The sequence below is a fragment of the Pongo pygmaeus genome, chromosome 1 (genome assembly GCF_028885625.2).
Source record: "Pongo pygmaeus isolate AG05252 chromosome 1, NHGRI_mPonPyg2-v2.0_pri, whole genome shotgun sequence".
Lineage (NCBI taxonomy): Eukaryota > Metazoa > Chordata > Mammalia > Primates > Hominidae > Pongo > Pongo pygmaeus.
The window spans coordinates 208,839,426-208,861,715 of NC_072373.2; the positions used below are offsets into that span (position 1 = coordinate 208,839,426).

The 22,290-nt window shown below is 49.7% G+C and overlaps 1 protein-coding gene and 1 pseudogene across 1 annotated transcript; both read right to left on the reverse strand.

Moving 5' to 3' along the window:
• Positions 1-2,480: 2,480 nt before the first annotated feature.
• Positions 2,481-14,982, reverse strand: LOC129009046 (chymotrypsin-like elastase family member 3B). The gene is made up of 8 exons (XM_054441727.1): positions 14,922-14,982; positions 13,551-13,636; positions 10,554-10,651; positions 10,303-10,437; positions 7,661-7,797; positions 7,160-7,302; positions 5,119-5,271; positions 2,481-2,573 (listed from the first exon to the last, which is right to left on the reverse strand). Exons 1-8 carry the CDS (start codon positions 14,962-14,964, stop codon positions 2,556-2,558), a joined length of 813 nt encoding a protein of 270 aa, XP_054297702.1. The 5' UTR covers positions 14,965-14,982; the 3' UTR covers positions 2,481-2,555.
• Positions 3,898-3,997, reverse strand: LOC129023269 (U6 spliceosomal RNA; annotated as a pseudogene).
• Positions 14,983-22,290: the final 7,308 nt, after the last annotated feature.

Here is a 22,290-nt window from a genome sequence, read left to right on the forward strand (position 1 = left end):
ACCTGTTGAATATGTATGTTTAGCTAACTCTTTCAGTTTCAAGCTTCCACTCCAATCCCTCCTCCTTTGGAGTGCCTGTTTCTGGTCTCTGCAGGAGGCTACACTTCCCAGCCTGTCAGCATGGCCACCATGCAGGCTGTAACCCTTTATAAGATATAAAATCTCCTTTCCAAATTTATAGATCCTGGCCAGGCACAGTGTCTGACACCTGTAATCCCACCACTTTGGGAGGCCAAGGTGGGTGATCACTTGAGGCCAGGAGTTCGAGACCAGCCTGGGCAACATGGTGAAACCTCGTCTCTACTAAAAATACAAAAATTAGCTGAGTGTGGTGGCGCGTGCCTGTAGTCCCAGCTGCTTGGGAGGCTGAGGCAGGAGAATTGCTTGAACCCGGGAGGCAGAGGTTGCAGTGAGCTGAGATCATGCCACTGCACTCCAGCCTGAGCGACAGAGTGAGACTCCATCTCAAAAACAAAAAAAATCAGCCCGGCATGGTGGTGGGTGCTTGTAGTCCCAGCTGCTCAGAAGGCTGAGGCAGGAGAATCGCTTGAACCTGGGAGGCGGAGTTTGCAGTGAGCCAGGATTGTGCCACTGCACTCAAGCCTGGGCGACAGGCTGGATCTAAAAAATTATAGATCTCTTGATTTTTTTAGTGAATGATTGTAATTAATAATTTTTAGAATATGAAGCAAAATGTGAAATTTGTTAATTCTGAAGGGAGGATACCTATCTGAGTCTCTGCTATATTATTCTCTATGTTGCATCTTTTTCAGTTGTAGCTGAAAGTATAAAGGGAGGCTACAAATGGGCCATTAATATTAAAGTCATTTGTGTGTGTCCTTGCTGGGACAATCTTTCCTTTCATGGTGTTCAAAGAGAAATATGAGGAAAGAGATTCCTTCTAATTTTTTTTTTTTTTTTTTTTGAGACAGAGTCTTGCTCTGTGCCCAGGCTGTAGTACAGTGTCACAATCTCAGCTCACTGCAGCCTCTGCCTCCTGGAGTCATGATTCTTCCACCTCAGTCTTCCGAGTAACTGGGACTACAAGTACACACCACCACACCTGGCTAATTTTTATATTTTTTGTAGAGATGGGGTTTTACCATGTTTCCCAGGCTGGTCTCAAACTCGTGGGCTCAAGTGATCCACCCACCCTGGCCTCCCAAAGTGCTGGGATTACAGGTATGAACCACCAGGCCCAGCCAGACTCCCTTGTTTTATGTTGCTTTTATCTGTGTAACAGCATTTTTTTTTTTTTAAGAAGGAGTTTCGAACTCGTGACCTCAGGTGATCTACCTGCCTCAGCCTCCCGAAGTGCTAGGATTACAAGCAGGAGCCACTGCACCTGGTCAGCATTCTTTCTTTCAAAACTCAACTGTTTGCTGGGCTCTGGGCTCGTGTGCAGCATTGTGTGTACCTGTGTGTGTATACCTGTATACCTGTGTGTACCTGTGTGTGTGTACCTGTGTGTGTGTCTTCTCCCCCCTGCAGCAAGGGCTCTTCCTAGGGTTGCCTGACTTGACTCTATTTTTCCAGGCCTGAACTTGCCACAAGACAGGTACCTAATACATGTTTAATGAATGACCCTGATATGCTCATGACATAACCATGTCCCCACCCAAATCTCATCTTGAATTGTAATCCCCATAATCGCCATGAGTCAAGGGAGAAGGTAATTGAATCATAGGGTGTTTCCCCCATGCTGTTCTCATGATAGTGAGTGAGTTCTCACCAGATCTAATGGTTTTCTAAGGGGCTCTTCCCCCTTTGCTAGGCAATTTTCCTTCCTGCCGCCTTGTAAAGAAGGTCCCTTGCTTCCCCTTCATCTTCCACCATGATTGTAAGTTTCCTGAGGCCTCCCCAGCCATGCTAAACTGTGAGTCAATTAAACTTCTTTCCTTTGTAAATTACCCAGTCTCAGGCAGTTCTTTATAGCAGTATGAACACAGACGAAGAGAGCTATCTTTAAATAATGAGCCACTTCAGAGCAGGAACCATGTCTCCTTACCCCTCTGAGCCCTCCTCTAAAACAAGGAATAAGTGTTTGTTGAATGGATGAATAACCAAAGCCCCCAGCCCATCAATGGAAGCAGAACACACATTGTCCTTCCCACTCTACCATGAGCCTCCTGAGGGGCTGGCAGGGTCTGTTTACCTGCAGATTTTTACCACGTTTATATGCCTGCATTGAAAAGCTACTGAATTATGTGTGACTATATACTAAGGCGACCAACTTGTCCGATTTTTCCTGGGACTTTCCCAGTTTTAGCATTAAATGTCCAATGTCTTCACTCCTGAAGTTCCAGGCAAACCAGGATGGTCAGGTCACCGCAGAGCAACTCTCTTCTCTCCCAGCATCATTTTTCCCTCATCTTTATATGAAAGGGTTGGACCTGGTCCTGTCTCTGCATATGAGATCTAAGATTTTAGGAACAGGCCAGAGGTGAAGAGGTGAGTCAACAAAGAAAGAAAGATTCAACTTGGAATTTTCTGAGAGATCTTTATTCTTTATTCAGGATGTGGGATCGATCAGCACTGCCAGCTGGGCCTTGGTTCTAGTGGCTTGCAATGGTCTGGAAAAGTTGGGGGGGCAGACAGAATAGTCAATTTAGGAGCACAGGTTCTGGAGTCAGATGAAACTGGGTTCAACTTCCAGCCCTGCTGTGTGACCCTGGGAGAGGGATTGACCTCTGTGAGCCTCAGTTTCCTCCTCTATATAGTAGGGATAATGATAGAACTTACTTCATGGGGGGGTTCTTGTTTAAATTGTTAACTAAGGTTCTCTCTACAATGCCCAGCACAAATTTAGATGGGATATGTGTGTGTTTGTGTGTATGTGTGTGTGTGTGTGTGTATATATACATATGTATGTGTGTATGTGTATATATATAAACAAAATATATATTTTTTGGTGTTTTTTCTTTTTTGAGACAGAGTCTCACTCTGTTGCCCAGGCTGGAGTGCAGTGGCACGATCTCAATTCACTGCAACCTCCATCTCTTGGGTTCATGCCATTCTCCTGCCTCAGCCTCCCAAGTAGCTGGGACTACAGGCGTACGCCACCATGCCTGGCTAATTTTTGTATTTTTAGTAGAGACGGGGTTTCACCGTGTTAGCCAGGATGGTCTCAATCTTCTGACCTCATGATCTGCCCACCTCGGCCTCCCAAAGTGGTGGGATTACAGGCATGAGCCACCATGCCTGGCCTTTTTTTTTTTTTTTTTAAGATGGAGTCTTGCTCTGTCACCCAGGCTGGAGGGCAGTGGCACGATCTCAGCTCACTGCAACCTCTGCCTGCCGAGTTCAAGCAATTCTCCTACCTCAGCCTCCCAAGTAGCTGAGATTACAGCCATGCACCACCACGCCCGGCCAATTTTTTTATATTTTTGTAGAGACAGGATTTCACCATATTGGGCAGGCTGGTCTCCAACTCCTGAACTTGTGATCTGCCTGCCTTGGTCTACCAAACTGCTGGGATTACAGGCGTGAGCCACCTTGCCTGGCCTTATATATATATTTTTTAAACATGAGTCTGGGAACCAAGGGATTAAATGGTCTATAAATCATCACTATTACTGTTTTTTTGTTTGTTTATTTTTGTTTTTGAGATGGAGTCTTGCTCTGTCACCCAGGCTGGAGTGCAGTGGCGTAATCTCGGCTCACTGCAACCTCCGCCTCCCAGGTTCAAGCAGGTCTCCTGCCTTAGCCTCCTGAGTAGCTGGGACCACAGGCATGCACCAACACGCCCCGCTAATTTTTTGTATTCTTAGTAGAGACGGGGTTTCACCATGTTGGCCAGGCTGGTCTTGAACTCCTGATCTCAGGTGATCCACGCGCCTCGGCCTCCCAAAGTGCTGGGATTACAGGCATGAACCACTGCACTCGGCCAGAAATGTTTTTTTAATGGAAGGCTTCATGACTTTGCATGTCATCCTTGCGCAGGGACCGTGCTAATCTCTGTATCATTCCAATTTTAGTATATGTGCTGCCAAAGCAAGCTCTACTGTTTTATTTTAATTTTTTTAAGAGAGAGGGTCTTGCTGTGTTGCCCAGGCTGGAGTACAGTGGCTATTCACAGGTGTGATCCTACTACTTTTCAGCATGTGAGTTTTGACCTGCTCTGTTTCTGACCTGGGACACTTCACCCCTCCTTAGGCACCTGGTGGTCCCCACTCCCAGGAGGTCACCACGTTGATGCCAAACTTGGTGCAGAACCAGATGGGTATAGCGCACTACAGCCCAGAACTCCAGGGCTCAACCGATCCTCCTGCCTCAGCCTCCCAAGTAGCTGGGACTACAGGTGGGCATCACTGCACCCAGCTAGCTATTACTCTTTTTTTTTTTTTTTTTTTGAGGTGGAGTCTCACTCTGTCACCCAGGCTGCAGTGCAGTGGTATGATCTCGACTAACTGCAACCTCTGCCTCCCAGGTTCAAGCAATTCTCTGCCTCAGGCTCCCGAGCAGCTGGGATCACAGGCACCCACCACCATGCCGGGCTAATTTTTGTATTTTTAGTAGAGACAGGGTTTCACCACCTTGGCCAGGCTGGTCTTGAACTCCTGACCTCATGATCCACCTGTGTCTGCTTCCCAAAGTGCTGGGATTACAGGCATGTCTACACCGTGCCCAGCTATTACTCTTTTTTTTTTTCTTTCTTTTTTGTTTAGCTATTACTGTTATCACGAGCGTTATTAGTCCTCTCTGATCACCCATCCCCAGATGAAGTCTGGGGCCTAGACTCCCCTCTCTCAGCTCTCATCAGACTGCATCATTATCATTCATGTAATCACCTGTCCCCCACCAGGCAGCCTCTTGTCTGGCATGTCTCTCTATCCTCCCTGACAAGAGAGGACAAGACCAGAGGAGATACTTTATAAATACTTGTTGAAATAAGGAAGTTCAGCTGTAGTTCCAAGTGCCACCCAGAAGCCATCAAGTTCCTGGGGTCACACTGTATCAGAAAACATCCCTAAGCCTTTCTGGAATGTCCCCAAGGGCCCTTCCCCACTGAGCTTCTAGTATCCTTTCAGGCCCTCCCCAGGATCCGATGTTTCTCACCTGTCACCTCTCAGAGGAGCCACCACCTTGAAGCCCTCCTGGCCGCCCTGCCCTCCTCACCTCCTCAATCCAATCGATGAAGGCCGATATTCGAGTGAACACTGTGGGCTTCCTGATGGTGTTGCAGCCCAAGGAAGAAACAAAGCTGGTCACACCATGGACCTGCCAGCCACCATCCTCTGTGGGGCAGTTGAGGGGTCCTCCAGAGTCACCCTGGAACGGTCAGAGAGGAGTGGGTGGCTGAGCCATGTCTGAGGTTTAGGGAACTGGTTCTGAACTCTAGAGATTTCGAGAAACTCCGACATTACTTGACTCCTCTGAGCCTTAGCTCGCTCATTTTTTTTTTATTATTTATTATTTTTATTTTTTTAGATGGAGTCTCTCTCTGTTGTCCAGGCTGGAGTGCAGTGGAGCTAGCTTGGCTCATTGCAACCTCAGTCTCCCGGCTCCCAGGTTCAAGTGTTTCTCCTGCTTCAGCCTCCTAAGTAGCTGGGATTACAGGCACCTGCCACCACACCCGGCTAATTTTTGTATATTTAATAGAGATGGGATTTCACCATGTTGGCCAGGCTAGTCTCAAAGTCCTGACCTCAGGTGATCCACCTGCCTCAGCCTCCCAAATGGATTATGGGTGTGAGCCACCACGCCCAGCCAGCTGACTCATTTGTGATAGGGAATAGTAGTATCTGTCCAAGAGCCTAGGGAATTACATGAGATGATACACGATCTTAGCATGATATCTAGTAGAGAAGAAGCACTCGATAAACATAGTTCTTATTAGTAGCACCATAGTTAATTATTAATTCATACTCAATTATAATACAATGAGGGTATTTGATAGTATTCTTTTTTTTTTCTGAGTCAGTGTCTCGCTCTGTAGCCCAGGTTGGAGTGCAGTGGCGCGATCTCGGCTCACTGCAAGCTCCGCCTCTCAGATTCACATCATTCTCCTGCCTCAGCCTCCCAAGTAGCTGGGACTACAGGCGCCCGCTACCACACCCGGCTAATTTTTTGTATTTTTAGTAAAGACGAGGTTTCACCGTGTTAGCCAGGATGGTCTCGATCTCCTGATCTCGTGATCTGCCTGCCTGAGCCTCCCAAAGTGCTGGGATTACAGGCGTGAGCCACCGCACCCGGCCATTTATTTTTTTTTTCTTTAACAGACAAGGTCTCGGCCAGGAAAGTGGCTCACATCTGTAAACACAACACTTTGGAAGGCCAAGGCAGGAGGATCACTTGAGCCCAAGAGTTAGAGACAAGCCTGGGCAACATGGTAAGACTTCATCTCTACAAAAAATTTAAAATTTAGCTAGGCATTGTGGCACACACTTGTACTCCTGGCTGCTTGGGAGGCTGATGTGGGAGGATTGCTTGAGCCCAGGAAGGCAAGGCTACAGTGGGGTGTGATGGCATTACGGCACTCCAGCCTGGGCAACAGAGCAAGATCCTGTCTCAGAAAAAAAAAAAAGACAACGTCTTGCTCTGTCGCCTAGGCTTGAGTGCAGTGGCAAAAATCATAGCCCACTGTAAGCTTGAACTCCCAGGCTCAAACAATCCTCCCACCTCAGCCTCTCAAGTAGTTGGGACTACAGGCGGGTGCCACCATGCCTGACTAAAAAAAGTTTTTTTGTAGATGGGCATCTCACTATGTTACCTAGGCTGGTCTCAAACTCCCAGCCTCAAGCAATCCTCCCTCCTCAGCCTCCCAAAGCACTTGGATTATAGGCAGGAGGGACTGTGCCCAGAACAATGAAGGTATTCTTAACGTTTAATCATAACTTCACAACCACAGAGTTGACCTGCGTTAGAGGTCATGGGACCAGTATCTCCTGCTGTGCTGCTGCGGAAGCCTGAGGACCAGGGACAGACAGTGACTTGTCCCAAGTCATGTCAGTGTGTGAGCTGAGACTGCAACCTGGGGGTCCTGACTCCCAGGCCTGGGCTCTGTGTCTGGACTGCGCTGATTTCCTCCAAGTCCTGCCTGGCCTGGAGGCTGAATGGAGCAAGCGGGCAAGATTCTTCCTTCACCTTCCAGGCAGTTGGCCCCATTCCAAGGTCCTGCACACCCAGCACCACCTCGGGCAGGTAAGAACTGACTCACATTGCAGCCAGAGCGGATGTCCCCTCCAGCACACACCATGGTCTTCTTCACGGAGGAACCCCACCAGTTCCACTTGGAGCAGTGCTCATAGTCCACCACGGGCAGCAGGGCCTGCTGCAGCTTGTCTGGGAGTGGCCCGTTGGCTGCAAGGATAAAAAGCACCGAGTCAGGGGTCTGGGGGCACAGGGCTAGGAGCCCCCGAGGAAGGGGGCATTCAAGGCACACAGTTCTTCTGCCCTGATGAGGACTCTCCTCCCACCCGCTAAATGGTCCTGCATGCTTTGTGCACCATTACATCCCCAGCACGTGGCACATAGGAGGTACCAAAACATGTGCAATTGAACACATTCGTGTTTTGGAGGTTGGTGGGAGAAGGCTGCAGCTGGAGAGAAATGGGAGAAAAGTACAAGGTCCGGTCTTGGTGTTACCTTCAACCTGCAGCCCCCAGGCCCTGTCTTTCTGCCACTGTCTCGGTGGCCAGCTAGAGAAGTCAGCACGTACTATAGAGACGGCCCCAGCCGGTGATGTAGCAGGGTGTCTCATTGGGAAGGATGTCACCAGCGGGAGGGAGTGAGGCGAGCTGGACGGCGTCTCCCAGCTGGGCGCTGCGTGAGAGCTTGATGAGGGCGATGTCATTGCTGGGGAAGAGGGAAGAGTCATGGGGCCTGGTCCTCCAGCCGGCCCAAGTCCTACCTTCCAGCCATTGCTCCAGGCTATTCCGCCTCTGAGATGCCCCAGCTCCTTTATCCTCCAAATCCACTCTTTCCTCCTCCTCCTCATCATTATTATTATTGAGACAGAGTCTCGGTCTGTTGCCCAGGCTGGAGTGCAATGTCACAATCATAGCTCACTGCAGCCTCCTGAGCCAAGGGATCCTCCTGCTTTCACCTCCTGAAGTGCTGGAATTACAGGCATGAGCCACTAACCCTGGCCCAAATCGTTCTTAAGGCTGAGCAAATTTTTTTTTTTTTTTTTTAAGTCAGAATCTCGCTCTATTGCCCAGGCTGGAGTGCAGTGGCATGATCTTGGCTCACTGCAACCTCGGCCTCCTGGGTTCAAGTGATTCTCCTGTCTCAGCCTCCCGAGTAGCTGGGATTACAGGTGCATGCCACCACGCCTGGCTAATTTTTGTTTATTATTTTTAGTAGAGACGGGGTTTTGCCATGTTGGCCAGGCTGGTCTAGAACTCCTGACCTCAGGTGATCTGCCCTCCTCGGCCTCCCAAAGTGCTGGGATTACAGGCATGAGCCACCGCGCCCAGCCAAGGCTGAGCAATTTTAAGAAGCCCTTGGCTCACTCTGACCCTTGGCCTTCAGAATTGTCCTCTCCTTTGACCCTTTAACCCTCACAGTTCAGCTGTATCAGAATCACCTGGAGGGCTTGTTAAAACAGATGGCTGCAGATCACGAGGTTAAGAGATTAAGACCATCCTGGCTAACATGGTGAAACCCCGTCTCTACTAAAAATACAAAAACAATTAGCTGGGCTTGGTGGCGGGCACCTGCAGTCCCAGCTACCCAGGAGGCCGAGGCAGGAGAATGGTGTGAATCCGAGAGGCGGAGCTTGTAGTGAGCCGAGATTGCGCCACTGCACTACAGCCTGGGTGACAGAGCGAGACTCAGTCTCAAAAACAAAACAAAACAAAACAAAAACAGACTGCTGCATCCCACCCCAGTTTCTGACGCAGTGGATCTTGGCTAAGGCCCAATAATTCACTTTTTTTTTTTTTGAGACAGTATCGCTCTGTTGCCCAGGCTGGAGTGCAATGGCACAATCTCAGCTCACTGCAACCTCCGCCTCCTAGGTTCAAGCAATTCTCCTGCTTCAGCCTGCGGAGTAGCTGGGATTGTAGGTGCGCGTCACCACACCTGGCTAGTTTTTAAATTTTTAGTAGAGATGGGGTTTCACCATGTTGGCCAGGCTGGTCACGAACTCCTGAGCTCAAGTGATCCACCCACCTCGGCCTCTGGCAGTGCTGGGATTACCGTGCCTGGCCAATAATCCACATTGCTGCAGGTTCCCAGGTGATGCTGATACTGCCAGCCCAGGTACCACATTTTGAGAACCACTGCCCTCTGTCTTCACCTGCCTGCATGTCACTCCAGTCCTTTTGTCTGGGTCTCCCTTTTCTCTCTACTCACCCCAGAAGCCCTGTGAAGATGGGTTGAGGTTTCCATCATATTGTGCTTCACTCCTATACTGCATTTGCAGGAGTTCTGCACCCGTCTTTGACCCTCTCGCCAGAAAAAACGGGGCCATTCAGACTCAAGAATTTTTCATATGGCCGGGCGCGGTGGCTCACGCCTGTAATCCTGGCACTTTGGGAGGCCGAGGCAGGCAGATCACAAGGTCAGGAGATCAAGACCATCCTGGCTCTAACACGGTGAAACCTCGTCTCTACTAAAAATACAAAAAATTAGCCAGGCGTGCTGGCGGGCACCTGCAGTCCCAGCTACTCGGGAGGCTGAGGCAGGAGAATGGTGTGAACCCGGGAGGCAGAGCTTGCAGTGAGCCGAGATCGTGCCACTGCACTCCAGCCTGGGCGACAGAGCGAGACTCCATCTCAAAAAAAAAAAAAAAAAAAAAAGAATTTTTCGTACACTTGAAGGGCATAAGATTGTCTCCTTGGCCTTCACAACCACCCGGGAAGCCCAACTTCATTGTCACCTTTTGACAAATGGCAAAACTAAGGCCCAGAGAAGGCCAGTGACTTGCTCGGGCCATACAGAGAGTTAATGCCAGAGCCTGACTCTCAGCCCAGTGCTCCTACTTTTGTGCATAGTGCTGGGAGCCCTGGAGGCACTGGGTGAGCCATCTATTGAATGGAGAAACCCTTGGATTTGGGGGAAGGGTGCCAGAGGAACCCTGAGCTCTGAAGCCACTAGCCAAGTGGCCTTGGGGGAGTTCCCGCCCCTCCCTGAACTCTGCCATCCCCTCTGTAGGGAGACAGGTTTGGTGGTGATGGTCCTTAAAGGCTCTGCTAGCTTCAACCCTCAGTGTGTGGGACCTGGGCACAGGCTGCTGGACTCAGCTCCCCTGTCCCTACGTCCCTACACATAGTTGGAGCCTACTCAGACTTGGCTGTGGGTCATGGAGGGACAAGTAGAGTAGCCTCTGGGTTCCAGACCGGAGCATTCACTCACCCACAGGCCACACACTTGGGGTTCCAGAGTGGATGCACAAAGAGGTCCCCAGAGTTGATGGGGATCACCTGCTCGGGGCCCTCCTTCACAGCACGGTCGTACTCGCCCAACACCACCTGGTAGGTCCGGGAGCTCCTGCGGGCGGAGGTGAGGTCAGTCTGGGCCTGACTGGCTACCTCCCTCCTTCCCCATCATCACCCACTCTCCCCGGCTGCCCGGGGCCACAGGCAGGGACAGGGTAGAGAACTCACGAGATGCAGTGGCCCGCAGTCACAACCCAGTCGGGGGCGATGAGGCTGCCGCCACAGGTGTGGTGGAAGCTTCCGCTGTTCTCATACTGCAGGGAAACCTGGTGGCCCAGGAGGAAAGGGCCTCAGTGGGCTGGGCCCCACCATGAGAGTTGCCACCAATGGCTGTACAGGCTGTGCACTGTGCAACTCCAGAGGGCGCCATTCGCACAGAAAACAAGAGCACCCTCTGAAACGCGCAGCGCACGACCTGCGACCTGTGCAGCTGCCCGTGGTGGCCCTGTCACTTTTCCATGGGGGTCACATTCTGATTCTCCAAAGCCTCCCCGCACCAGGACTATGACCTTCCTGGGGACCCCAACATTCTCTACCTTCTGTCTCTTGAGAGCCCTTGAAGGCCCTCTGTTCTATCACACACCCCTCGCCCTATGACTTTTTTTTTTTTTGAGATGGAGTTTTGCTTTTGTTCCCCAGGCTGGAGTGCAGTGGTGGCAATCTCAGCTCATTTCAACCTCCGCCTCCCGGGTTCAAGCGATTCTCCTGCCTCAGCCTCCAGAGTAACTGGGATTACAGGCACCTGCCATCGTGCCTGGCTAATTTTGTATTTTTAGTAGACGCGGAGTTTCACCATGTTGGCCAGGCTGGTCTTGAGCTCCTCACCTCAGGTGATCTGCCCACCTCGGCCTCCCGAAGTGCTGGGATTACAGGTGTGAGCCACTGCGCCCAGCCCCCCTGACTCTTTTGAACCTCAGCTCTTTCAGGGCCTCTTGAGCCTTCTGAAACAGCTCACCCTGATGAGTTCTTTGCCTCTCTTCCCATTTCCTACGCATTCTGATTTTCAAAAGCTCCCTCTAGACCACGGTTAGCAAACTGTGGACAGTGGGCCACATCAGGCTTCTGGTCTGTTTTTATAATAAAGATGTCCTGGAAATAGTCACATTCATTTCTGTATTGTTTGTGTCTGCTTTTGTGCTACCTGGCACAGTCAAGTCATTACTATCCAAACCATCAAATAACCTAAAATATTCATTCTCTGGCCCTTTACAGAATAAGCCTGCTGACCTTCTCCAATAAAACTTCCCATAATGATGGGAATGTTCTATATCTTTGCTGTCCAATATGGTAGCCACTAGCCACATGTGACTATTGAACATTTGAAATGTGGCAAGCAGGCCAAGGATGGTGGATCACTCCTATAATCCCAGCACTTTGGGAGGTCAAGACAGGAGGATCACTGGAACTCAGAAGTTCGAGGCAGGCCTGGGCAACATAGTGAGACCCCATCTCTAAAAAAATATATAAAAATTAGCTGGGCGTGGTGGCGCATGCTTGTAGTCCTAGCTACACAGGAGGCTGAGGTGGGATGATTGCTTGAACCTAGGAGGTAAAGGCTGCAGTAAGCTGAGATCACACCACTGCACTCCAGCCTGGGCAACAGAGCAAGACCCTGTCTCAAAAAAAAAAAAGAAAAGAAAAGAAAAAAAGAAATATGGCAAGCACTGAGGAACTGAATTGTTAACATTTTTATTTTATTTTATTATTATTATACTTTAAGTTTTAGGGTACGTGTGCACAACGTGCAGGTTTGTTACATATGTATACATGTGCCATGTTGGTGTGCTGCACCCATTAACTGGTCATTTAGCATTAGGTATATCTCCTAATGCTATCCCTCCCCCCTTCCCCCACCCCACAACAGTCCCCAGTGTGTGATGATCCCCTTCCTTTGTCCATGTGTTCTCATTGTTCAATTCCTACCTATGAGTGAGAACATGCGGTGTTTGGTTTTTTGTCCTTGTGATAGTTTGCTGAGAATGATGGTTTCCAGTTTCATCCATGTCCCTACAAAGGACATGAACTCATCATTTTTTATGGCTGCATAGTATTCCATGGTGTATATGTGCCACATTTTCTTAATCCAGTCTGTCATTGTTGGACATTTGGGTTGGTTCCAAGTCTTTGCTATTGTGAATAGTGCTGCAATAAACATACGTGTGCATGTGTCTTTATAGCAGCATGATTTATAATCCTTTGGGCATATACCCACTAATGGGATAACATTTTTAATTTAAGTAAATTTTGGCTGGGTGCAGTGACTCACACCTGTAATCCCAGCACTTTGAGAGGCTGAGGCAGGTGGATCACCTGAGGTCAGAAGCTCCAGACCGGCCTGGCCAACACAGCGAAACCCTGTCTCTACTCAAAATACAAAATTAGCCAGGCTTGGTGGTACGTGCCTGTAATCCCAGCTACTTGGGAGGCTGAGGTAGGAGAATTGCTTGAACCCGGGTAGCAGAGGATGCAGTGAGCCAAGATCACGCACTTCAGCCTGGGCAACAAGAGTGAAACTCTGTCTCAGTAATAATAATAGTAATGATAATTTAATCTAATTTTTTTTTTTTTTTTTGAGACAGAGTCTCACTCTGTTGCCCGGGGCTGGAGTGCAGTGGTGTGATCTCGTCTCACTGCAACCTCCGCCTCCCGGATTCAAGGGATTCTCCTGCCTCAGCCTCCTGAGTAGCTGGGATTACAGGCATAAGCCACCGCACCCGGCCTAATTTAATTAAATTTAAATAGCCACAGCACATCAAGTCCAGCCTTCTAAGCTTCCCTCCACTGGCCTTATAAGACCCCTCACTCCCTTATTGCTTTCAGACCTCATAGCCCTGTTGTATCATCCTAGGAATCTAGAAATGAGTCTCTCAAAATCTCACTTCTTCAACACAGTGCCTGAAATTCCACCATCAGTGTGCCAACTCCTTGAGTTAAGCATTACCTTCACCCCCGATTCCACTTTTAAGTTGCAAATAGCCCAGTGAGGGTTACAGATGGAATGGGCAAAACCTCCCTGTGAAGTAGATGGTCCAAGGGCTGCCTGGTCTTTGGAAGCTGAAGTGGCCATTGCAAAGGGAGCAATGGTGGCAAGGCTGGATGCCGTGCCATTAGAGCTTAGGGTCCAGAGCCCATGGTAGGAATGAGGGCAGCTGCTATTGCTCTTACCTGCCAGGGCCAACTGTAGGGGACCGCATCCTCACCATTGACAACGCGGCTGGAAGGGCGAGAGGAAGGTGGGCCATAGCCTGAGGCTAGAGGGGAGAGGAGAGCTGTCAATCAGCTGAAGGGTCCCCAAAAGCAAAGAGGAGGCCAGGGTCCCAGTCCAAGCTGTGCTTTCAACTGGTTGTGTGACCCCATGCAAGCCCCTTTCGCCCTCTGGACCTCAGTAACCACATATGAACAGTGAACATTTAAACTAGAGCAGGGCTTTCCAGAATCCCAGGAGTCCAGGGATAGAGATTAAAATGTGGCCTCCTTCATTGGGAGGACTGAAGAGCTTGATACACTTAGAACAATGCCTGGCCCTCGATGAGCCCTCAAAAAGTGATAGCTATTTTCATACAGAGTGGAGGCTTTAAAGAAGGACTTCCTGGGTTCAAAGTGCAGCTCTGGGCTGTGTGTGGTGGCTCACACCTGTAATCCTAGTGCTCTGAGAGGCCGAGGCGGGAGGATCACTCGAGCCCGGGAGTTTGAGACCAGCCTGGGCAACATAGCAAGACCTCATCTCTAGAAAAATAAAGTACAATAAAATAAAGTAGCCAGGTATGGTGCCATGTGCCTGTAATCTCAGCTACTTAGGAGGCTAAGGTGGTAGGATTGCTTGAGGCCAGGATTTTGAGACCATTCTGGGCAACAAAGCAAGACCCCATCTCTACAAAAAAAAAAGCAAAAAATAAAAATATTAAGTGCAGCTCTGTCTTTTGTTCTATGATAAGCTACTTTACATCCCTGAGGGTCGGTAAAATGGGGATAATGATAGTACTGATCTCCTGAGGCTGTTGTGAGAATTACATGAGAAAATATAAGAAAAACCCTAAACATTCTGCCTGGCGCATAGTAAGCACTCAATCAATGTTATCTGTTACCATTATTGTCAGTCAAGGGAGGCTGCTTGGAAGAGGTGGCCCTGAGCTGGAATGTAATATGGCAGAGAGACCAGGGAAAGGCCAGAGCATAGAATATGGAGCCAGGTAGGGGAGTGAGAGGAGAGTTGGAGTGGTAAGTAGAACTGTGGAAATTCCAACCCAAGACACCCAACCACACAGCCCAAACCCTTAACCGTTTGACTTTGTTTACTGCCCCCATCAGGGACTTCCACCACCGCCCTTGGGGGTCTTTCTCCATCCACGGCTTCCCCTCCACTCTCCTGCTCCATCATAAGCTGAAAGCCCCCACAGTCATGCCCCCGGGTACAAGCTGAGACCCCCTCCTGTGGAACCAGGCGTAGGGTGTCATGGGACTCAGAGTGAATGGTAGCTTTCAAGGATTCCTAATCTAGGGCAGCCCAGGGAGCACACACACAGGTTGGGGTCTTACCAACGGCCACAAGGAGGAGGGAACTGAGCAGACGGAGCATCATGAGTTTTGAGATGATAGGAAAAGGGCACAGAGCCTGGGGCTCTAATATAGGGCAGAAGGTAAGCAGGGGGGCTGATTGGGCCCCACTCCCAATCCAACAGGTGGTGGAACTCCAGGTCTCCCATGGTCCAAGGCCGCAGTCCTCACCCAGTGCAGATGGAGGAGTGACAGCCAAAGGAAGGACCTAGCGTTCCCTCCAACAGGTGGCTGCACAGGTGGTGTGGAGTGGCCAACTGATAACAGGAGTTCAGGAAGAAAAGCTCATGTCAGGACAAGACCTCCTCTTTCCGAAGGAACAGGGGCACTGGAACTGGGCAGACCAGGGTTCAATCCTGGTTCTGCCACCTCCAAGCTCTGCGACTTTGGGCACATGGCTTAACCTCTCTGAGTCTCAGTTTTTTCCTCTCTAACATGAGATTCATATTAGTACCCACCTCCCAAAAAAATTCTTGTTGAGCACTTTTTCTCTATGTATCAGGCACTGTTCTAGGGGATACAGCTGTGAAAAATACATGGTCTAAGCCCTTCTAGAGTTTGAGTCTAGGCCAGGAGCGGTGGCTCACACCTGTGATCCCAGCACTTTGGGAGGCCAAGGCGGGAGGATCACTTGAGGTCAGAAGTTGGAGACATGGTGAAACCCTATCTCTACTAAAACTACAAAAACTAGCCAGGCATGGTGGTGGGCACCTGTAATCCTAGCTACTGGGAGGCTGAGGGAGAAGAATCGCTTGAAACTGGGAGCGGAGAGGCAGAGGTTGCAGAGAGCCGAGATCATGCCACTGCACTCCAGCCTGGGCCACAGAGCAAGACTGTCTCAAAAAAAAAAAAAAAAAAAAAAAAAAACAGAAAAGAAAAGAAAAGAAAATGAAACATTGGTGATTGAGGTAGGAATGGGAGTAAGTCATTTAGATGGGGGGACAGGGAAAGTGACATTTGGGCTGAGGAGGTCATATCTGATGGAGTCCTGAGGATAAGTAAAAGCCAGCCACGGGAATCCCCGAAAGAAACGCACTCTGAAGGGAGGGGACAGCAGGTGCGAAGTTCTGGAGGCTGTGATGGGCTTGGCTTGTTCAAGGAAAGGGAGGCCAGTGTGACAGGAGCTTGGTAGTCAAAGTAGAGAGTGGTGGGAGATGGGGTCAAACAGCAGCTGACCCCAAAAGCTGAATTCACGGGTGATCCAGCAGTTTCCCTCCTAGGTCTACACCGTGAGGAAACCTTACACATGTGCTCCAGGAGGTGTGGATGAGATTGTTTGCCGCAGCCCCTGTTCTCAAACCTCAACAGCAAAGACCTAGAAACAACTCCCACGTCCATCAAGGTTCATAGGTCAATATGTGTGGCATATTCACACATAGATTATTTTTTTATAGTGGTGAGATCTTGGCTCACTGCAACTTCCACCTCGCGGGTTCAAGTGATTCTCCTGCCTCAGCCTCCCTAGTAGCTGGGATTACAGGCATGCACCACCACACCTGGCTAATTTTTGTATTTTTAGTAGAGACTGGGTTTCACCATGTTGGCCAGGCTGGTCTCCAACTCCTGACCTCTGATGATCCACCCACCTCGACCTCCCAAAGTGCTGGGATTACAGGCATGAGCCACTGCACCTGGCCAGACGGGGCAATTTAAATGGATCCCTCCTAGCGGAAAGTCAGGCATCTTGCTGGACAGGTTTTCTTTTAGGAGTGAACCCCCTCCAATCACACCCTAGCCACTCTGATAGTCTGGGTTCGTGGAACGTGTGTGGACACAAGGGAAGCAGCTGTGAAAATCCTTCATACTGTGATAAAAATAGCCATGCCCTCCCCTGCCCTCTGTTCCCTATGCGCCCGGACATGTTTGTTTGCTCAGCTTGAAAGCTCTGAGCCATTCCCCAGACCCTACGCCAGGGAAGAAGGAGGGAGGGGCCCAGGAGGTGGCTGGGGAGAGAGAGGGTTAGGTCCGATAAGCCCAGATTCCACTGTAGAGTGTCTGAAACCCACAGGGCCTAAAACACGATCTAATCCAACCACTTACATCTGACAGAAGGGAAAATGACGGCCCAGAGAAAAGCCAGGACTTGCTCAAGTCTCCCTGGTTTGTCACTGCTTAGCCTGGTGAAGGGTAGCCCACGGGCACGGGGAGGGTCCACTCTCCCTCCCCCAATTTCAAACGAGAAGCCTTCCCAGCTTCTTACCCAGGTGAGCTTGAGCAAGTCCCAGCCTGTCTGTCGGCTCTGCTGGGTCCCCAGGGAGAGGGGCCCCCTGAGGCCAACTGTCCCATCACAACCCCTGCCTGATTGGTCACTTCAAGGCCTCATGGACTGTCACTGGCTGTTGCAGGGCTGATTAACTCTCTGAGGGTTTTCTGGCCTAGGAGTAGCTTGAGTGAAATCCCGGAAGATGAACCTCTTCCCAACACCTGCCCCCCAAGAGGGAAGATGGAGGGGTTAGATCTACTTTAGGCCTCAGCCCGAAGCAAAGCAAGCCATTTCCTGAATGGGAGGTGGAGGTTAGGTCGGAGAGTATGGACAATTAGGAGGTCAGCCTGGCAAGGAGACGGAGGGCAGAGAAGCTGGGGAGGGGACGGAGGGCAAGCTGGTGAGCCTTTTTCCTGGGACTGGGGGAGTTCCGTTCTTTCTAGTTGCCGCCCCATAGGAAGCTGTTTGAGGGTTAAAACTTTATCTTATTCATCTTTGGATTCCCAGTACCTAGAAGGGAGCCTGGCACATGGCAGGTTTTCAACAGCATTTATTCAAGGAGGCAACAAATGAATGAAGGAAGGGAAAGGACTCTTCAAATGCCCTCGTCTTCCTACCCTGAAAGCACGGTTGAGCCTGATATTCATGCAGGGTGCACCTGGAGGGTGTCCCCTCTGTGTGGCCTGGAAAAGCGCAGCAGCATGGGTGGTGTCCTGATGGGCACATTCTAGAGATATTAATAGATGTTTGATGATAAATGGACCCACTAGAACGCAGCCCCATGGGGCGGGGGGTTTTGTGTGCTTTGTTCACTGCTGTGGCCTCAGCTCCCAGAATATAACCCAGTGGGCACTCAGTGAAGAACTAAAGGTCAGATGGGATTGAAAAATATGAAATCAAACAAAGTTCAAATTGTCCTTTCCTACAGGACTTCTCAGAGCCTTTAATATGCCAATGTTCACGGTGAATCACACACAGTGGTCCTAAGTCCGGGACTCTGGTGCCTTATTGCCCTGTAGTTTCTGTGAAAATAAGATATTTGAAATCTAAGCTGTTGGAACTTTAAAATACCTTAGACTTAAGCGAATGAGATTATGGGACCTGAGTAATGTAAAAAGGAAGGCATAACTTTTGTTTGTGTTATCAATTAGCTTTTCCTTACCTACATTGTTTTATAAAATGTTGTAAATGACTAAAGGGTGACAGGGCAGACTGTTTCCCTCTTAACTGTCAATCTTCATTATAGATTAACTTCCTTCTTTTCTCTCACACAAAGACTTCGTGACTATCACATTATCTGAGATAGAATGTTAAATACACAAATTGGAAAGGAAAATAAAACAGACTGTATGGAGAAGAAGACAAATTTTAACTAGCTATATTGTTGTAACTCATAAACCAGCCTGGTATAGAAATGTTATAGTTCTACTAAATTTCTTTGTTTTCTGCTTGTATGAGCCAGATCTTAATTTTTTTTTTTTTTTTTTTTTTTTTTTTTTGAGACGAAGTCTCACTGTTATCCCCCAGGCTGGAGTGCAATGGCAAGATCTCGGCTCACTGCCACCTTCGCCTCCCGGGTTCAAGCAATTCTCCTGCCCTCAGCCTCCCGAGTAGCAGGGATTACAGGCACCTGCCACCACACCGGGCTAATTTTTTTTTTTTTTTTTTGAGACGGAATTTCACTCTTGTTGCCCAGGCTCGAGTGCAATGGCACAATCTTGGCTCATCGCAACCTCCGCCTCCCGGGTTCAAGCTATTCTCCTGCCTCAGCCTCCCGAGTAGCTGAGATTACAGGCATGTGCCACCACGCCCGGATAATTTTGTACTTTTAGTAGAGATGGGGTTTCTCCATGTTGGTCAGGCTGGTCTCAAACTCCCGACCCCAGGTGACCCAACCGCCGCAGCCTCCCAAAGTGCTGGGATTACAGGCGTGAGCCACTGCGCCCAGCTTTTTTTTTTTTTTTTTTTTTTTTTTGAGACTAGTCTTGCTCTTGTCACCTAGGCTGGAGTGCAATGGCACGATCTCGGCTCACTGCAACCTCTGCCTCGCAGGTTCAAGCAATTCTCCTGCCTCAACCTCCCGAGTAGCTGGGGTTACAGGCATGCACCACCACTCCTGGCTAATTTTTTGTATTTTTAGTAGAGATGGGGTCTCACCAGGTTGGCCAGCCTGGTCTCAAACTCCTGACTTCAAATGATCTGCCCGCCTCAGCCTCCCAAAGTGCTGGGATTACAGGCGTGAGCCAGTGCATCCGGCGAGACTGTAACTTTTAACTTTGGAGCACTTACTCCTTTTCTCTGGAGCCCATGTTTCTGGATGACTATTCTCAGATTTTTGCTGGAATAAATTCTTAAAAACTGGATTCTGATCTCTTTGATGAGTACAGGTCAACATTCCCCAGCTACCAGCCCCACCTGTCTCAGATGGGACAGCAGCATCAGGGATGGGGAAGGAGGCCCTGCAGGTGCCCCACCTGTGGTACAAAGAAGCCACCATGGGAACCCAGGGCTAGGACAGTACGCAGGTATCTCTTGTCCCAGGGAAGACATTGCCCCGGCTGGGATCCAAGGAGGTTACTGAGCAATGGCAGTGGGGACAGGCACAGCCCGTTCCCCACAGCCAGTGCCATCCCTTCCCGGTGTTACAGGAAAGGGGTCCCAATCCAGATGCCAAGAAAGGGTTCTTGGATCTTGTGCAAGAAAGAATTCAGGGCGAGTTCATAAAGTGAAAGCAAGTTTATTAAGAAAGTAAAGGAATAAAGAATGGTTACTCCATAGACATGCCCATTTTTATGGTTATTTCTTGCTGATGTGCTAAACAAGGGGTGGATTATTCATGCCTCCCCTTATTTTAGGCCATATAGGGTAACTTCCTGACGTTGCCATGGCATTTGTAAATTGTCATGGTGCTGGTGGGAGTGTAGCAGTCGGGATGACCGGAGGTCACTCTTATCACCATCTTTGTTTTGGTGGGTTTTGGCCGGCTTCTTTACCGAGACCTGTTTTATCAGCAAGGTCTTTACGAGCTGTATTTTGTGTGGCTCTCCTATCTCATCCTGTGACCTAGGATGGCTTCTCCGTAACTGGCTATCTGTCTGGGAATGTAGCCCACGTCTCAGCCTCATTTTACCTAGCTCTGTCGCTCAGGCTGGCGTGCAGTGGCGCGATCTCGGCTCACTGCAGCCTCCGCCTCCCAGGTTCAAGCGATTCTCATGCCTCAGCCTCACCAGTAGCTGGGACTACAGGCACGTGCCACCACACCGAGCTAATTTTTATATTTCTGTACAGACCTCATTTTGCCAGGTTGGTGAGGCTGGTCTCGAACTCCCGACCTCAGGTGATCTGCCCGCCTCGGCCTCCCAAAGTGCTGGGATTACAGGCTGAGCCACTGCGCTCAGCCTGACTGGTGTACTTATATAAAGGGGAAACTGGGACACAGAGAAACCGTGGAGAGGGAAGGTGGCCATCTACAAGCCAAGGTGAGGGAACAGAACCTTTGCTCGTAGCCCTCAGAAGGAAACAAGCTGCTAATACCCTGATTTCCTTCTTCTGGCCTCAGGATTGTGAGATAATCAATTTCTGTTGTTTAAGCCACCCAGTTTGTGATACTTTGTTCTGGCTTCCCTGGCATTAAAAGTGACGGCAAAAACTGCAATTACGCTTTTACACCAATCTAAAAATAGAGCATGAAATGGCTCCTCCAGGACAACCACATTCCAGATGAAGAAAAGGGAAGGGGAGAACTTCACCTTTACACGGTCAACCTGAAATTTGCACGCATCTCTTCTGCCACAGCCAGAAATCAGCACAAGGCCTCACCTGGCTTCCTGGGAGACAGGCAAGCATGGTTTCCATCCTGCACAGCCCCTGGACACAATAAAAAGTCCTCTTATCAAGCAGGGTGCAGTGGCTCACGCCTGTAATCCCAGAACTTTGGGAGGCTGAGGCGGGCAGATCACGAGGTCAGGAGTTCAAGACCAGCCTGGGCAAAATAGTGAAACCCCGTCTTTACTAAAAATACAAAAATTAGCCAGATGCGGTGGTACACACCTGTATTCCCAGCTTCTTGGGAGGCTGAGGCTGCAGAATTGCTTGAACCTCAGAGGCAGAGGTTGCAGTGAGGTCGTGCCACTACACTCCAGACTGGGTGACAGAGCAAGACTCTGTCTCAAAAAAAAGAAAAAGAAAGAAAAGAAAAGAAAAGGAGAGCCAATATTGGGGACAGCCACAGGCCTCTGCCACAAAATACAAATATTTTCAGATGCAAACAACAGGACACTCTGCCTAAGTGAAACAATTAGGATTTTTTTTTTTTTTTTTTAGGTCTCACTCTCTCACCCAGGCTGGAGTGCAGTGGCATGATGGGAGCTCACTGCAGCCTCAACCTTCCTGACTCAGGCGATCCTCCCACCTCAGCCTGCCGAGTCGCTGGGACTGCAGGCATGCACCACCACGCCCAGCTAATTTTAAAATATTTTTTGTAGAGAGAAGGTTTCGCCATGTTGCCCAGGCTGGTCTCAAACTATTGAGGTCAAGTGATCTGCCTGACTCGGCCTCCCAAAGTGCTGGGATTACAGATCTGAGCCACCATGCCTGGCCACAAATAGGAAATGTACAATCTCACAGGACTTCACTTTAAGTGGAGAGGCAGGGGAGCTGAAGAGAGGTGCACCCCAGCTCAGGCTTAGGATTTCTGCCGTTCCCCTGGCTCTGCCCCACACCGGCTGCTGGCTTCCTCCTCAGGATGGAAGACCGCCTTTGTCGGTCAGAGTCAAACCAGAAAACAGAAATCTCAAGTATTTGAAGTACAGGGAATTTAATCTGGGGAACTGGCTGTCTCGGTGAGGGAGGTGCAGAGAAGCCAGCAGGGAAGATGTGGGAACCCAGAGATTAGTACAGCTCCCTCCCAAGATGGTAGGACAGAGAGAGGAGATGCTGGTAGCTGGAGCCCAGGAGCAGAGGTCACCTTGCAAAAGCTGGGCCCAGCCCAGGCATGTCTGGTGGGAGCCGTGGAGGAAGTGTAGGGAGAGAAGTACCTTTTGGAGGATGGGAGGGAGGTTTCTCTCTCCCTCCTGCCTTTCAGTCTCCCACTGGAAGGGGGAGAAGCCTGCTGTCATAGGTGCCTGGGAAATCCAGCCTGCCCCTGCC

What these genes read in the sequence shown, in the direction of transcription:
- LOC129009046 (XM_054441727.1), bottom strand. Translation starts at nt 14,964, where the DNA reads ATGATGCTCCGTCTGCTCAGTTCCCTCCTCCTTGTGGCCGTTG. An exon ending in CGGCTGGGGCCGTCTCTATA is followed by an intron (nt 7,303 to 7,660) that starts GTACGTGCTGAC and finishes TTATCCTTGCAG; the next exon opens with CCAACGGGCCACTCCCAGAC. An exon ending in ACATCCGCTCTGGCTGCAAT is followed by an intron (nt 5,272 to 7,159) that starts GTGAGTCAGTTC and finishes TGACCGTTCCAG; the next exon opens with GGTGACTCTGGAGGACCCCT.